At 40.7% G+C, this 16,088-nt stretch overlaps 1 protein-coding gene across 2 annotated transcripts; it reads right to left on the bottom strand.

The window, feature by feature from the left end:
- Positions 1–7,895: 7,895 nt before the first annotated feature.
- Positions 7,896–11,808, bottom strand: LOC139977554 (uncharacterized). 2 transcript variants are annotated; one of them, XM_071986959.1, is made up of 2 exons: positions 11,526–11,808; positions 7,896–10,050 (listed from the first exon to the last, which is right to left on the bottom strand). In XM_071986959.1, the coding sequence occupies exon 2, from the start codon at positions 9,955–9,957 to the stop codon at positions 8,548–8,550; it is 1,410 nt and encodes a 469-aa protein (XP_071843060.1). In that variant the 5' UTR covers positions 9,958–10,050; positions 11,526–11,808; the 3' UTR covers positions 7,896–8,547. The 2 variants fall into 2 exon arrangements, with proteins under 2 accessions (XP_071843060.1, XP_071843059.1); XM_071986958.1 differs by having other exon boundaries at positions 7,896–10,262.
- Between the last annotated feature and the right edge of the window lie 4,280 nt (positions 11,809–16,088).

The following is a 16,088-nucleotide window of genomic DNA, read 5'->3' on the forward strand; positions in this document are numbered from 1 at the left end:
ACTTTACATGTAGCTAAATCCCTAGTTACAATGAGATGTACCAATGCCCCAAGACCAGTGAGCCATTTCTTTTGTATAAATCAATATATAAGTTGGCACACTAAGACGTCATGGCATATCGTAGATGTGAAATAAAGTTATAGTCGGTATATATCCGTTACCTTAGTACTCTTTCTACAGTCTCCTGCAAAACTAGGTACTTTCTCCTTGTTATTGAAACGACATGTTTATAATTCGTATTCCTGCAAAAAGAGTTTCCAAGGGAGTTAACACATAAAAGAGAAGATCGACAAGGTTTCGAATGGTATTTTGAATAATAATAGTTCTATATTCTACAAATAATATGAATAATAAAGGTGAATGGTACAAATAAGTGAATAACGAAGACAGTTAACTTAAGCCCCAGATATAAAGAAATAATGTATCTATTAAGACTGGGTCGATACACTCAATGGTGTAGTAGAGCTGGGCCTTTGCGATGATTCAAGATACAGGTTCTTAATCAAAAGGCGCGGCGCGGAATTAATAAGTGATTAAAAGTTCATCCAAGGACAGTTGTACTAGTCTTAACAGTATCCACTTCAATTCACTGCATGGAAGTCAGATATGGTATGGAAAAGGGAAAGTCTATTCCATAGTAGAGGTGAAGATAATTAGATGAAATAAAAGTCACTAAAGACTTGAATATCCTTCAGTCAAAACTTGAACAGATGCACAGAACATATTAACAATATGAATAAAACAGGTAACGAAATGTTACGGCAAACAATAAAGAACCGTGATATTGGAACAGGGTCAGGGGCGATGGTTCCCCAACAACAGTATATAAACCTTTGACTGGTTTCAGGACGCGGTATTTGCGTCATCGTCATCAGTAAATGTAGTTGTGAATATGCAAGAGGTAAAGCATGCCCATAACACCCTCCTCCCCCCTCCCATCCCCTCTAAAAAAAAAGTGTGATTTGAAGAAAATGTGGATATTTATCAAAGGTGTCTGGTAGGTAGGGTAATCTACGTAAAACTACTAATAGCTAAAATGAATATATGAATAAGATCATGTTTACTGGTTCCTTTAAACTCTGGGGAACAAAATAATGACAACATGACTTTGAAAAAGTTAACCCTCTTCACAAACTTCAAACTTGATTAAAATTTCAGACTAAGATATCGAGATTTAACACCATCACAGTTCATCCTCCAAATCATCTTCCCCTGCATCAACAATCTCAACATCTTCTTGGAAGTTGCTGCAATTTCTATATTTACATAGGTCTGTACACGGTAGTTGTGCATTCATTCAGGAACATCTTCCTTTAAGACATTTGCCGACTCTACAGCTACTGCTGACACACTGAAGCAAAACATCTGGGTCAGGTGGCTTCGTCATCCAAGTGATTGTAAGGTCATCATTTTCAAGTTTACATCCATGTCCCTCTGGTGAGAGTGCATCAATCCTTGGCTGCAATGCCCTACTGTGAATAGCAGCCTGGTTGGTGCAGCGCTTAACATGCTGGATCAGAGCATCTTTTGTTGGTGGTAAACTCTGCTCTGAGGAGGAGATGAACAGAACACCTTGTACCATGAAATTCGATATTTTTGAGTCTCACATTTTATGATGGGGTACCAATATAATTACAATTCAGCTAGAAATATGTTGCAAATTTCTTTAATAATTTCAATGGAAAGATTAACCTGATATTGCATCTCAAAGCGTTTAGAGAATTTTTTAATTTTCCTTGGGGGAGGACCCCCATATTCCAAAAGTCCTAGATCCACCCCTGAACACTCAATGAACCACACATTGAAGAGAGTACTTTACCTTTCAAGATCTGTATGTCTTCCTTGTCAAGAATTGTATCTAGTTTCTTCAACATAGAGAGTGGTACCTCACTTCAATGGCAACACGGTCTTTTCCTCTAATATTCATAAAATCTGGGCTCATCTTTTTCCGCTCTGCTGCTTGTCGAAGCAATACCTTAATAAAATGAAATAAAAAAAGCAAATTGGTTTGCATTTTCTGTTGATCAAAATGTAAGTTTGAACAAATAAGAACTAAGACAATTTTATTTATATACCATGTGATCTGCTCATCTTCTATGGACAAACAAAGACACATTCAATTTTGCAAACCAGTGTCATGCAAAAAAGAATTAAAACAGGCTTTTTTTGACAGTACAGTACATTATCTCTTAATGTTATGGTTTAAATTATACAATGGTAGATTATATCTGTTACTAATAATAAAGGAGACAGATACTTGTTCATTTTGGTAAAGCTAGACAGGCTGACCATAAGTCCTTGCAAACCTAACCTTATTGCACCTTTGTTACACTTATTTTTCTAACTAATATAATATCTCTATCATTCAAATAAAGGGCCACAGTAAGAAAACTATGAAGCCTGTATTTAACACTTAGGCTAGTGCCCCAGATGGAGAATTTGAAACAAATTTCCGTTCCTACCACCTTATAACAAAACAAATCAGATGACCATGCCACTAAGTAATTATATTATGTTCAGGTCCAACACTGTGCCCTTTGACTTGGATTCTATCCCTTAAGAGCTACTGATCTTGCATTATGCAACTTCTCTTAACACTTCAACTATGCCACAGAAGTACAAGTAGAGTCGTGTAGTATGCTTAGGCTTACCTCCATCGAAAGTCTCTGCCTGCTGCAGCTTGTCCCGTTTGCAACGCCTAGTAATGTATTGTTTCTTTTCCCACATATAATAAATTGAACAGGCAATACACCAGAGCTTCTGCTTGGTTTCCTCGATCTTTCCCGTCAATTCTTCGTTCAAAATCATATGGGGTCTCCTCTGGAACTGTCCGTTTTCTTGCAGCAATGTGCTTGCTATCAATGAACCGCCTGTAACACTTATCGTGGAACCCCATCATACTATGCTGTTGAACACACGCTTGATCGTAGTAGGCCATGGAGTAATCAGTAGTACGGCGATATCACCGTCTCCGCCGCTGAGATTAAGCCAATCTTTAGCGCAGGAAGTAACTTTATTCCATCGTTTATTCGTCAGTGCCTTGAATGCTTCAAATTTTACAGATTCAATGTGCACTGAGCACTGTAGATTTCCGTGTGTCGGAGACTTACTAGCGCCCATGGGAGCCGCCATGTTTGTTGTTTTCTAGAAAGATTGCACACAGAACTCATGGCTCATTGGACAATTCATATCACATGGTACAGATATCTCACTGGCGCACAACTTTTGAACGTAAAACGGCAGGTTTCTTAACATACGCAATAAAAAATATAGTTCGATCTTTCGAGCGGAATTGCAAAAAAACTGCAGGAAAGTACATGGAGAACTTTTGGATCATTAATCTTAGTTAATTTATGTATTCAATGCTGTAGAGAAATTTTAGACCCGCAGTTGCTGGAACGAAACAAGCGAATTTCGACCTTCAGCTGATGGCCTATTAACCGCTTGCGTTCTTTCGTTCGACTCCCTAACACATGTGTAAAATCAATACAGGTATGTACGGTAATTTTCCATGGAATTTCCAACGTTATAACAATACACAGGAAGCAACGGGTGATGCAATCAGCTGTTCAGTGATTGGTTAGAAGCCTCTCGCACGACTATATGCAAATATGGAGGTCAATAAACTTTGCCTAAGAAGTTCACCGGCTTATTCCGGTATAGATAAAGATAAAAACAGAGAAATAATAAACAAACATAGTGAATATAAATTTTCGCTACACCACCCCCCTCTCAACAGGAAGAATGCTTCCACGCATTCGTTGTCTATTCGAGGTGTTCTTCTCTCACTCTCTGGAAGTAGAACCCGTCCTTCACTGCAGTCTCCGTCGTAACCACATATGTCTTCCTTTCCGTCATCTTGACGATCCTCCACTCACAGGACGTTTTTCCTGCTGGCATCGTTCGAGCCTCCTCCCTGGCTTTCTCCATTGTTTTGGCGATCTCCGTCATACCCTCATCCTGGAATGCCTCTTTCTGGAACAGTCTCGGGTCCGGCGCACTTATCTCATGGGCTGACTCGCAAGAGATCTCTTTCGGTACTTCGGTGTTTCTCTGTTCATAACTCTCATTGGGGCTCTGGGGAGAGGTGGCCGTCTTCTTCACAATTCGCCTGGGCTCCAGAGGACTGCAAGCAAGTAGGTCTGTCAGATTCGGCGCGTACTGTGGAAGCACCTCCCTCTGTACCTTGGGTATTCTGTAGGCATCAGACTTGGTGGCCTTTATGGGGTTACTTTTCTTCTTTTCTGTTGCTTCTCCTTTCTTTGGTGTATGGCTGCTTTCAGAGGACGCTTGGCTCTTATTTGTCGACTGATGGGATGTCTCCACATGTCGGATCAGGTTCCCCTTTCTATCGGAGCTATACTTGCATTTCTGACAGGCGAATCTTGCGGCCTGGTGCTTTGTCTGCAGGTGGTTTCGCAGTTGGGCCACGGTCTTGTACCTGTCTTTGCACACACGGCACCGATATTCTTTTGAAAGCTCCAGCTCCCTCTCGTCTTGTGTATCTGTAAATTCCATTTCTGTTCGATCTGCAAGAACAAGTGATAACGACAAATATTACATAAAATATTCCATAGGTACAGTTAGATTAAATTACATAATCTTCATGCCACTGTGGACGTTTTCTTGTTCTTCGGGTCGGGCTCTGAGTGGTGACTGGATCTTGTGCTGTAGGCTGCCTTCCTGGAGATGGTGCCGCTTCTGTTATTATTTCGTCGGTTCGGGCACCAGACGAAGATAACTCTGTTCTTTGAACAGTCGACTTATTTGACGAGTCTGGTGACTCAACTAATTTAAGTCGGTTATGGTGAACAACCCTCTTTTTCCCTGTGTTCGTTCTCTTAATCCTGAACGTCACATCACTGAGCTTTTCAATCACCTTCCATGGTCCATCCCAGAACCTCATAAGTTTCGGACTTAAACCTTTCTTCTTGGTGGGGTTGTACAACAGTACTTCATCTCCAACCTTCAGATTATGTTCTCTGGAATTCCTATCATAGTTTCGTTTTTGCCTGTTCCCAGCCATGTCCATGTTGCCTCGAGCATATTCGTGGATTTGCCTCAGTCTTTCATGGAGATCGACCACATATTGACTCTTTTGGATCCCATCCTCTTTATCCTCTGTGGACATACCAGAATCAATGAGCAGGTCAATTGGAAGTGTTACATCCCTCCCAAACATCATTTCATTCGGCGAACATCCCGTCGTCTCGTGTCTTGACGAACGATAGGCCATAAGCACCAAAGGTAAACATTTGTCCCAATCTTTTTGGTTCTGGTCCACTACTTTAGACAACATTTCCTCGAAAGTCCTGTTCAGCCTCTCCACCATGCCGTCGCTCTGGGGGTGAAAGGCAGTGGTTCTGGTCTTCTTAATCTGAAGCAGTCGGCAAACTTCTGAGAAAACGTGTGATTCGAAGTTCCGTCCCTGGTCTGTATGAATGCGCTCGGGAACTCCAAATCTAGCAATAAATTCATTAACTAACACGCTAGCCACTGTCTCAGCCTCTTGATTCGGGATCGAGTAAGCCTCTGCCCACTTCGAAAAATAATCGGCGACGACCATAATGTGTCTGTTCCCTCTTTCAGTCTGTGGTAATGGTCCTAATATGTCTATAGCTATTCTCTCCAGTGGGGCTCCTACATGCTCAACTCGCATCTTAGCTTTTGGCTTGAACTTGGGCTGCTTTCTCTCCTGGCAAGGTACACAAGCCTTGGTCCATAATTCTACTTGCCGTCTCCATCCATGCCAATAGAATCGGCGTTGGACTCTTTCCAGGGTTCGCTTCACTCCCATATGTCCGGCCGTTGGCTTGTCATGAAGATGTCTAATGACCTGCTCTCTCATCCCTCTGGGTGTTACGAGCTGATACGTAACTTTGTTCCCATCATGACTTTCCCATCTGCGATACAAGACTCCGTCCTTTATCTCTAGTCTTTCCCATTGTGTCCAATAATTCTTTAGCTCAAGGTTCTCTTTTGAGATGGAGTCAATCCCAGGCCGGTTGCTTTCTTTTTCTTTCCAGTCAATGATCGACTTGGTCTCTGTGTCTTTCATTTGTTCTGTTCTTATATCCTTTTTGGACCATTCTTGTAGCCACGGCAAGTCACCATCATTGGTTGCCACCTTCGAAATGGTAGCTACCTTTGAGCCTGCCATCTCGTAATCAACTACTTCGACGTCGGGTCGCTTGGCCCTTTTCCTTTGACCTGGGATGTAAAGCTCATTCCTGTTCTGTTCCTCTTCTGTAATTTCCTTTCTTTTACAATGTGAACAATCGTCACCACATGGTCGTCTAGACAGTCCGTCTGCATTGGAGTGACACTTTCCAGGTCGGTGTTGAATCTCAAACTGGTAAGTGCTCAATAGTTCCAACCAACGGGCAATTTGACCTTCTGGGTTCTTGAAGGTCATGAGCCAACGAAGAGCTGCGTGATCCGTTCTTACCAGGAACGTTGCTCCATAAAGGTAGTGGTGGAACTGCTTTACCGCCTTCACAACAGCCAACAGTTCTTTCCTGGTAACGCAATACCTCTTTTCCTGCTTTGTCATGGTCTTACTGAAATAACTAATAACTCTCTCTTCTCCATCTTGAACTTGAGACAGGACGGCACCAACTCCAAAATCACAAGCATCTGTGTCGACGATAAACTGTATCCTCGGATCTGGATATGCTAATATTGGTGCAGAGGTCAGAGCGGCCTTTAATCACCGAAATGCTACTTCGCAATCTTTGTTCCAATCGAACTTTTGCTTCTTTTCAGTTAGCTTAAAAAGAGGAGCGGCTATCTCTGCAAAACCTTGGACAAATCTGCGGTAGTATCCACACAGCCCCAAGAAACTTCGCACATGCGTCAATTTTTGAGGTTGTGGCCACTCTCTGACAGCCTTCAGTTTCTCTGGGTCTGTTGACACTCCGGTCCCTGATACCAAATAACCCAAGTACGAGACACTTTGTTGGAAGAGATGGCACTTCTGGGGACTCAATTTCAGGTTCGCCTTCCGCAGTCTTTTGAGTACTACCCGCAGTCTATTCAAGCTTTCTCCAAACGTGGATCCGTATACTATAACATCGTCTAGATAAACTAAACATGTCTGCCAATGAAGACCTGAGAGAACTCGATCCATGAGTCTCTCAAAGGTTGCCGGGGCGTTGCACAATCCGAAAGGCATTGTGCGGAATTGGAACAGTCCATCTCCTGTTGAGAATGCAGTCTTTTCCTTGTCTTTGTCTGCCATACCTACTTGCCAGTACCCGCTTGCTAAGTCAAGGGTACTAAACCAGCATGATCCGTTGAGGGCGTCTAGAGATTCGGTAATACGAGGAATAGGGTATGAATCTTTGACGGTAACGCCATTAACTTTTCTGTAGTCGACACAGAACCTGGTTTTACCATTCTTCTTTTTAACCAGAACAACAGGAGAGGACCATGCGCTAGATGATGGTTCCACAACTTCAGCGTCGAGCATTTCCTGCAGTAGGACGCTTACGGTCTCTCGTTGGTGCATAGGCACCTTTCGTGCAGGTTGCTTGATGGGCTTGGCTGTTCCTGTGTCAATCGTGTGTTGAACTATCATAGTTCTGCCAAGGTCGTCTGGAGACTTTGAGAATACGTCCTCGTACTTTAGTAAGAGTTCCTTCAACTGCTCCTGTTGGCAACCATCTAGTCCGCCACACGTTTCCATCAGTCCAATCAGATGACTCGGGATATCTGTAGAGTCCTTCGTTGTACAATTCACAACTCGTATTGGGGTCGTTGGGTTACCGTTGGAGCTTTCACCTTCACCAACTACCTCCTCGACTTCCTCTAATACGCCGATCACTGTACCTTTGTAGACTCTAACAGGTTCATGACTTGGGTTAAACAATCTCACAGGTAACACATGACTTGGGTTAAACAATCTCACAGGTAACACTTCTTGTCCAGGATCCACCAGCAACTTCGCAACAAGCAATCCATGCTTATTCACAAATTTCTCCGCTGGCTCCACAAGAGCTTCTCTACCTTGGAATTCTCCAGAGATTTCTCCTTCTAATAATGACTCGGCACCAGGAGCAATCACCACCGTTTCACAGAGTACAAGCCTACAAAGCTCCCCTGACGGCTCAGACGACAGCTTCTCGCTATCGACTTGCTCCACTACACACGCCTCGTCCCATGATAAGGTCCCTCTTATCACATCTAAGGAGCACCGATGCCTCCGCAGGAACTCTATCCCTAGTATGGCATCAACATCAATCTCCGCTACCCATACCTCATGGTCCACAGACTTCGATCCTATTCGAATCTGAAATATCCCTCGCCCTTTGAAAGGAAATGGTCTCCCATCGGCAAGACGCAAATCCACAGCAGCTGGCCTCAGTATTGGTCTGGAATTTTCAGGAATGGATTCATACAAACTTGGACTGAGGATGGTCACATTCGCCCCGGTGTCAACTAGAAAGTTGACGGCTGTGCCTTGAACATAACCTTTTACTCTAATCTCAAAGTTAGAATCTGTCCCAACCTCTCGGACACTGTACTGCATAGGCCTTCGGTCATTTTCTACTCCAGTCGGGCATTGGCCTGCAAGTCCGACTCTTTGTAGTTTTCCTGGTTGTGTCTGTTCGGTTGTTGTCTATCTTCTTTTGGCGGGTCAGGACAATTTCTCTTAATGTGTCCCACTCTACCGCAGTTCCAACATTTAGGCGGTGGACGCCTATCTTCCCGCCAATTGCTGTTCTGTACCCACTGGTTACCATACCTAGTGCCAGTTGTACTTTGCGCAGTCGATTGCCTTAGTCTATCATCATATAGAGCCAATTTAGAGTCAATCTTGTTAACACAACTTTCGAAACCTTTTGTCAGCGTTTCCACAAGTTGCTGCAGGCGGTCTTCCACTTTGTTCGTTGTATCTTCTGTCATGACAGCTCTGGCAGTCGGTCTACCCAGATTTCCCTTCTTTGTCTCTGCCAAGTGGAACGCCTCCAACTCCACTGCCACTACAACGGCGTCAGACAAGCTGGCAGGTCTCGACTGATATACTCTCCACTTGGTATCTGTATCCTGCAATGCATCAATGAAATGATCCTTCGCCAGCGTTTCTATCATCTCGTATGGTGCTTCAGGGTATGCCTGCAAAGCTAGTCTCTTGATATCCTGAGCTAATTCTGCTGGACTCTCGCTTGGTTGGCGATTTCTGTTCTTCAACATGGCCCGAAATAATTGGGTCTGATTGGCAGGGCTAAAACGACGGCTCAATGCAGCGGTTAGCTCTCGGTAGTCTCTTCGTCGTCTGTGGTCTAGGTCATTCAGGATCGCCCTTGCCTGCCCCTTTAAGCTGGCTGCTAAATATAAAGATTTCTTATCATCTGACCAGTTGTTCAGCTCTGAAATGAGCTCAAATTGCACCATATAGTCATCCCAGTTCGATAAACCATCAAACGGAGAGGGCAGAACGTGTGGTCTTTGTTCAAATTTCGGACGTGAGTCATTTTCAAATGGCACACGCTTTTCAGCACGCCATTTTCCCCATTCAGAACTGAAAGGGTTAGATGGCTCTCTGGCGCACTCATCTTGGTGGTTCCGTTCTGGATCACGGGTCTGCCAATTACGTCTCTCGAACTGGTCATGGTCACGAGAAGGGTGCACTACTCGGGCCTCGTTCAAACCCAGAAATGGGTTAAAGCCACTTGAATTCAATGTCTGTGGTAATCCCGGTACGTCAGCCTGGGTCTCTCGGGTCTGTTCTCTTGTCCTGTGCTGTACATAATGGTCTGTACTCCGCCAGGAGTTATCCGACCCAGTGGAACTCAGAACCTCATAGTCTGCTCGACCTGCGTGGTTCCCCTGTGTATCACTCGGTAATAGCCCTGTCAGTAATGGTCTTTCTTCTGTAGATGGCTGTAACGGTGCTGTATCTGTTCTGTATCCTGGTACAACTGTAGCGGGTCTGGAGAAACTTTCTCTCGACATCGTGGGTCAGATTGAATCTGTGCTGTAAACTGTGGACATCGGAACTAGTAATATCCCACCGCTGCCACCACGTGTAACGTTGACCTCGGTCCACTGCATACAAGCACAGTCAACCAAAATGATGAAGAGAACTTTCTGTGTTGTTTCTTGAAAATCACTTTATTTCTCAAATTTTTACAAATGATTATTCTTAATTGGTGAGTCGAAGAACAGCAAGACGGATTTACAGTGTGTCAGTGTATAAAACGGTTTCAAACTTGAGTAATTGCTCAAGAGTAACACTGAGCCTGGAAACTAGCAATGACCTATGATGAGCATGTAATAATAACGTATACCTGAGTAAATACATTCACTGGTATCTGAGAAAGTGTCTCACCGGCACAGCCACTCGCGAGTAAGTAGAGTATACTAGATAACAATAAGCAGTGTTCTCCCCAGTCCATATACCACGGTTGCTCTTGAGAAAGTATCCTATGAGCAGGTTTCTAGTATGCAGCTAAACATTGAGAAGACAACTGAGCAAACGTCTCAGGAGTAGATTTCTCATAAGTGAGAAATCATAATTTGAGTAGTTATCTCATGAGTAGGTAAACGATGAGAAAATATATTTGAGTCGTTATCTCACGAGTAGATGACCAGTGAGTAGATTTCTCATGAGTAGGTAAACGATGAGAAAATATATCTGAGTAGTTATCTCACGAGTAGATGACCAGTGAGCAGATTTCTCATGAGTAGGTAAACGATGAGAAAACATATTTGAGTAGTTATCTCACGAGTAGATGACCAGTGAGTAGATTTCTCATGAGTAGGTAAACGATGAGAAAATATATTTGAGTAGTTATCTCACGAGTAGATGACCAGTGAGCAGATTTCTCATGAGTAGGTAAACGATGAGAAAATATAATTGAGTATATGGCTGGCTAACTATTGAGAAGGTATTTGGCGAGTAAATCAATCGCCAGAAAGACGTCCTTTCACGTGGTATATAATGTAAGGAATTTGATTAAAAGTATTCCAAGTTCGCTAGATCGTAAATTAACAGTCTTTCCCAAAATCTAACAGACAAATAACTACCAAATCATGGCTAACGATCGCTTTAAAACTGACAACCAACATGTATCATCATGAACTTGTTTACTATATACCCCACTTGCGCTCAATGGCTACGTGACTCTCAGTGGCCTATAACACAACAACGGGTCAACATATCGTTCCTTATTTTCTTAATTAACACTTTGGTCCCTACATATATTCTGACCCAAGTTACTTGATACAGAAATAATTACTTAATAACACATTTCTTAGCTCGCTACGTTACGACAAAGCGCTGCCTCGAACACAGTACCTAACGTTGCAGTATATCAACCAGCCTATCGAACCTAGCCCTTCGTTAAATTCTCGAACTAAGTTTACTCTGAATAACACAACCGTTTCGTGTCCTAAACTAATTTACGGATCATTGCAACTATTTGTAAGCAATAGGTCATTAATTTTACAGCTAAACGTGTCCTTGATCAAGTAATTAAACTTATATAAGGCCCAATTCACCTATAATTCCGACAACTTACATGTATACGTCTTAACCGCTTGCGTTCTTTCGTTCGACTCCCTAACACATGTGTAAAATCAATACAGGTATGTACGGTAATTTTCCATGGAATTTCCAACGTTATAACAATACACAGGAAGCAACGGGTGATGCAATCAGCTGTTCAGTGATTGGTTAGAAGCCTCTCGCACGACTATATGCAAATATGGAGGTCAATAAACTTTGCCTAAGAAGTTCACCGGCTTATTCCGGTATGGATAAAGATAAAAACAGAGAAATAATAAACAAACATAGTGAATATAAATTTTCGCTACAATACAAAACCGTGCAACAAAAACATGGAATCTTCTAACGAACGATTTAAAGAGTAAAAAGTCAGTCACATCCTTTAAGCAGTGGTTTTGTAAGGAAATAATAGCTAGTTACTGACTAAAACTAAATTATACCTGTATGTAATTACTATATATATATATTGAACATTTAATTTGTACTTATATTTATGAATGTACTTATACACATATATAAATATATTTTCTTTTCTTTTCTTTTCTTTTCTTTTCTTTTCTTTTCTTTTCTTTTCTTTCCTTCTCTTCTCTTTTCTCTTCTCTTCTCTTCTCTTCTCTTCTCTTCTCTTCTCTTCTCTTCTCTTCTCTTCTCTTCTCTTCTCTTCTCTTCTCTTCTCTTCTCTTCTCTTCTCTTCTCTTCTCTTCTCTTCTCTTCTCTTCTCTTCTCTTCTCTTCTCTTCTCTTCTCTTCTCTTCTCTTCTCTTCTCTTCTCTTCTCTTCTCTTCTCTTCTCTTCTCTTCTCTTCTCTTCTCTTCTCTTCTCTTCTCTTCTCTTCTCTTCTCTTCTCTTCTCTTCTCTTCTCTTCTCTTCTCTTCTCTTCTCTTCTCTTCTCTTCTCTTCTCTTCTCTTCTCTTCTCTTCTCTTCTCTTCTCTTCTCTTCTCTTCTCTTCTCTTCTCTTCTCTTCTCTTCTCTTCTCTTCTCTTCTCTTCTCTTCTCTTCTCTTCTCTTCTCTTCTCTTCTCTTCTCTTCTCTTTTCTTTTCCACATTGTTAAGCTTTTAAGCTTTATGGAAGACTTCCCTCCACTTTGTAATTTTGTGGCAAACAAATAAATAAATAAATATTGTTCATACAACCATTGTGGAATCATAAAAAAATGCGACGTTTGAACAAATTTTAACTATTGCGATAATGTATGATCCTAAATTTGTTTTCAAGTCTACTACATACACCATGTATTGATTTCAGCTACATTAATGCACATTTAGGGTGTTTTCGGGGTTAAAACCCAGCTTCTCCTCATGGCAGCTAAGTGTTCCGCCTTTTAGTGTGGAATCATAAAAAATGCGACTTTTGACCAAATTTAAGCTTTTTTAAAAAATTACTTGAGATAATGTATAACCCTAAATGGACTTCATATTTATTTTCAAGTCTATTAAATACACTATGTATTTATTTCAGCTACATTGATGCACATTTAGGATTACTTGAGATTGTTTTTACTCTTAATTGCATAATCACTTAAGACATTAAGAACAAGAAGAATTTAGTCAAAAAAAAAACGGAATGTAAAATGTCCCTTTATTTTACGTTCCTCTTAAAAATCGTAACACCGACATCGGATCAGTACTAATTAAAAGTGGTAGCTTTCATCACTCTCAACTATCTATATGGAGGTTGTGTCTTTATACGATTAGAGTTAACAAAATACTTTAAAAATATAATATAATAGCTCGACAAAACAGGAATGAATTATGAACCACAATCCTCCTTTTACTTTCGAAGATTGAACAACAAATTACAAACTGATTAACTTACAGAATCGTGCTTGTGCAACATTGCTTGGAAAAAGGTACTTAAAAAAAAACTCATAAATGAATATAATTTTAACCTCAACTAAACTTTCTTCTTGTTTCTCCATTTATTGATAACTCTGGAAGTAGCCATCAACTTGCGAACGAGCAATATTTTCCCCCTTCATTTATTGATAACTCTGGATTCAAATTAACAATTAACAATCAACATCATACTTTCATAGTAGATGCTTCAAATAAACAACACAATGAATAAAACAAAATTAATGGAAGAGGGAATCGCATGTCACGAAGGCTTGTTTAAGCTGCATGAAGTTAACTTTAATATTATTAATATTACGATATCGATGTTATGTGCATGTACTTTTGTACACTTATAGTAATCTTAAGTTGATAGAGAAAATCATCTAAAGGAACACACTTGTTCAATTTACATTGGAAAATGAAATGCTTCATATGCAAAATAAGAACATTGTATTGGTGAGATGACATCAACACCAAAACCAAAACCCAGTATAGGATATCTTTCTTCGTGAAAAAGGATTGCTGATTAACATATATCCTCAACTACTAAAATAAAAGAGGATGGCACACTACACTCCCATGTTCTATATACTTGCAACCTGAATATCACAAAAAGTACAGTTTAAGAGAGTCTGATTTTCCCATGGCACTATGTGAAGAATCTTATCGGTCCCAATTATTCTAAACTGAAAATATTGGAGTTTTGCTTCGGAGACTGTTGCCCAGGGTAAACTTTAAAATTTATTCTAATCTTCAGTCGTCGAGTTGTCCAAAACCTAAGCCCGTTTTAGAAAGCGGTAGGTTTCTGGCCAACTTTATCCAAATATCGAGAATAAACACATTGGAACATAGAGATGAAATTTATGACGTTATCCAGCTAAGTCTCATTAAAATATAAGAAATTACAATTCTGACCATACTCTCGACACCAGTACAAAGGATCGCATTAATTGATCCAGTTTAGATGGTAAAAGGAAACTTTGGCAGATTTAACTTTCTGTAAACATTGTGAAAGGTTACAGGTCTCCCGTTTTCTTCGAGAAGGTCACTCACAAACTTGACATTTAGCTTCATTTAAAGTCTTACATAGAACCCAATTTATCATTGATATGAATGTAAGGAAACAAAGATTTAATACGGTTCTGCTCAGTTGGATTATATAAAGAAATCTTACACCAGGCCTTAATAAGACTTGCAACCTTCTTCAAAGTAAGGCACAGTCCATGAAAGGTTTTTTTTTTACAGCAGATCAGGTTAAAATGGCATACAACCTGTCAAGATTCACAGGAAGAATTTAAAGTTACCAATAGAAACACTACAATCATTGACACATTCATCTGCCATCTCTGAAGAGCCCAATTCATTGTCAAAAAAACAATACTCCAGGGGCAATCCTTGATCAAACTTTTCACTTTGGTGTTTATTATTTTTTATTATAGCAGGCATCACATTAGAGCTACCTAGAATTTGCTTTATTAGAATATTTTACTAAAACAATCTAGCCACGGGAGTAGTCTACATTTAAATTTCATCTAAATCAAGACTACTTAACATTCCTACCTTAAGGGGAATGGGGTGGTGGAAGCAACCAAGGTGAGTGAACATTTGGCTGTACAATAATTGAGGGAATCCATTAGTTTCTCTCTATTTGGCCACCCTAGTAGTAGTAGTACTGCTAAGTACTACTAGTACTGTAGTGTAGGTTAGCTATCAGTATCTCTGTAATGGATTTGCCTGCATGAGTCTTTAAAGATAGTGTTGCTGCTGCATAAACTTATCAAGTTATCATTGCTACCATTTAGGTCAGGCTGGAATAAATTAAAGTTTTACTAGGGCTGGGGCAACCACATTCAATGTATTTTGAATAAACTTAGTCCAAATTTAGTTCTATCCCTATAACAAAACGTGATATACATTGATTACCGTTGCTTAGCAGACTTCGTTAAACTAGTGTCAATCACACACTTCTATGAAGGGCCAAGCGTATAGTCTAACTACCGATCGTTGGTAGCCGCAAAATAACTTAAGTACTGTACGAATAAATAGCTAACGTTGAATAGAACCCCAACAGAGTCCATCTCGGCAATCTCGGGCCCGAAAGTCAAAACTTTTGACTGAAAAAAACATTTTGACCCCAGAAATCACTGAAGCGGCAACCGCAAACATGGAACTTCTCCCCTGAAATACTGATTACTACATTTAACCATTAAAATGCTGTTTTTTGAAACCAAATTGGCAAAATCAGCAATTTACCCTAAACTGCACTGCCCACCAAGATTCCAAGTGTTCAAGTTGCAGAGTCCAGGGCCTTTTTAACATACTAACTGGGGGAGGGGCGTGCCCCCAGTCCCCTCCAAATCCCCCAGTTGGATCACTCACCCCATTCCCCCTCCCCTCCCAGTAAGACTTTTTAACCAACTTTTGAGACAAAATGTCAAAATTGTGATATGAACAGTCAACAAAAGGTCGAACTTAATTTAGAGATAAAAGGTCAAAATTTTGAATTTAAAGTCAAACTTAAGAGATTAGGGGACACTTTGTTTCTTTCCTATGGCCCTATGAAAACAGTAATTGTCAACGCTATATTGTGACTAAAAAGTTCCATATAGTTCATATGCTTGACGACACTCGGATTTGTGGTGGCATTCGACTCTGTGCCGACGTGTCATGGTCATGATGGTCCCTTTTTAAGAATGCCACCCCCACTCAAAATTTCTTAAAAGGAGGCCCTGTTTCAGAC

This window comes from Apostichopus japonicus, chromosome 12, assembly GCF_037975245.1.
Source record: "Apostichopus japonicus isolate 1M-3 chromosome 12, ASM3797524v1, whole genome shotgun sequence".
Taxonomy (NCBI): domain Eukaryota; kingdom Metazoa; phylum Echinodermata; class Holothuroidea; order Aspidochirotida; family Stichopodidae; genus Apostichopus; species Apostichopus japonicus.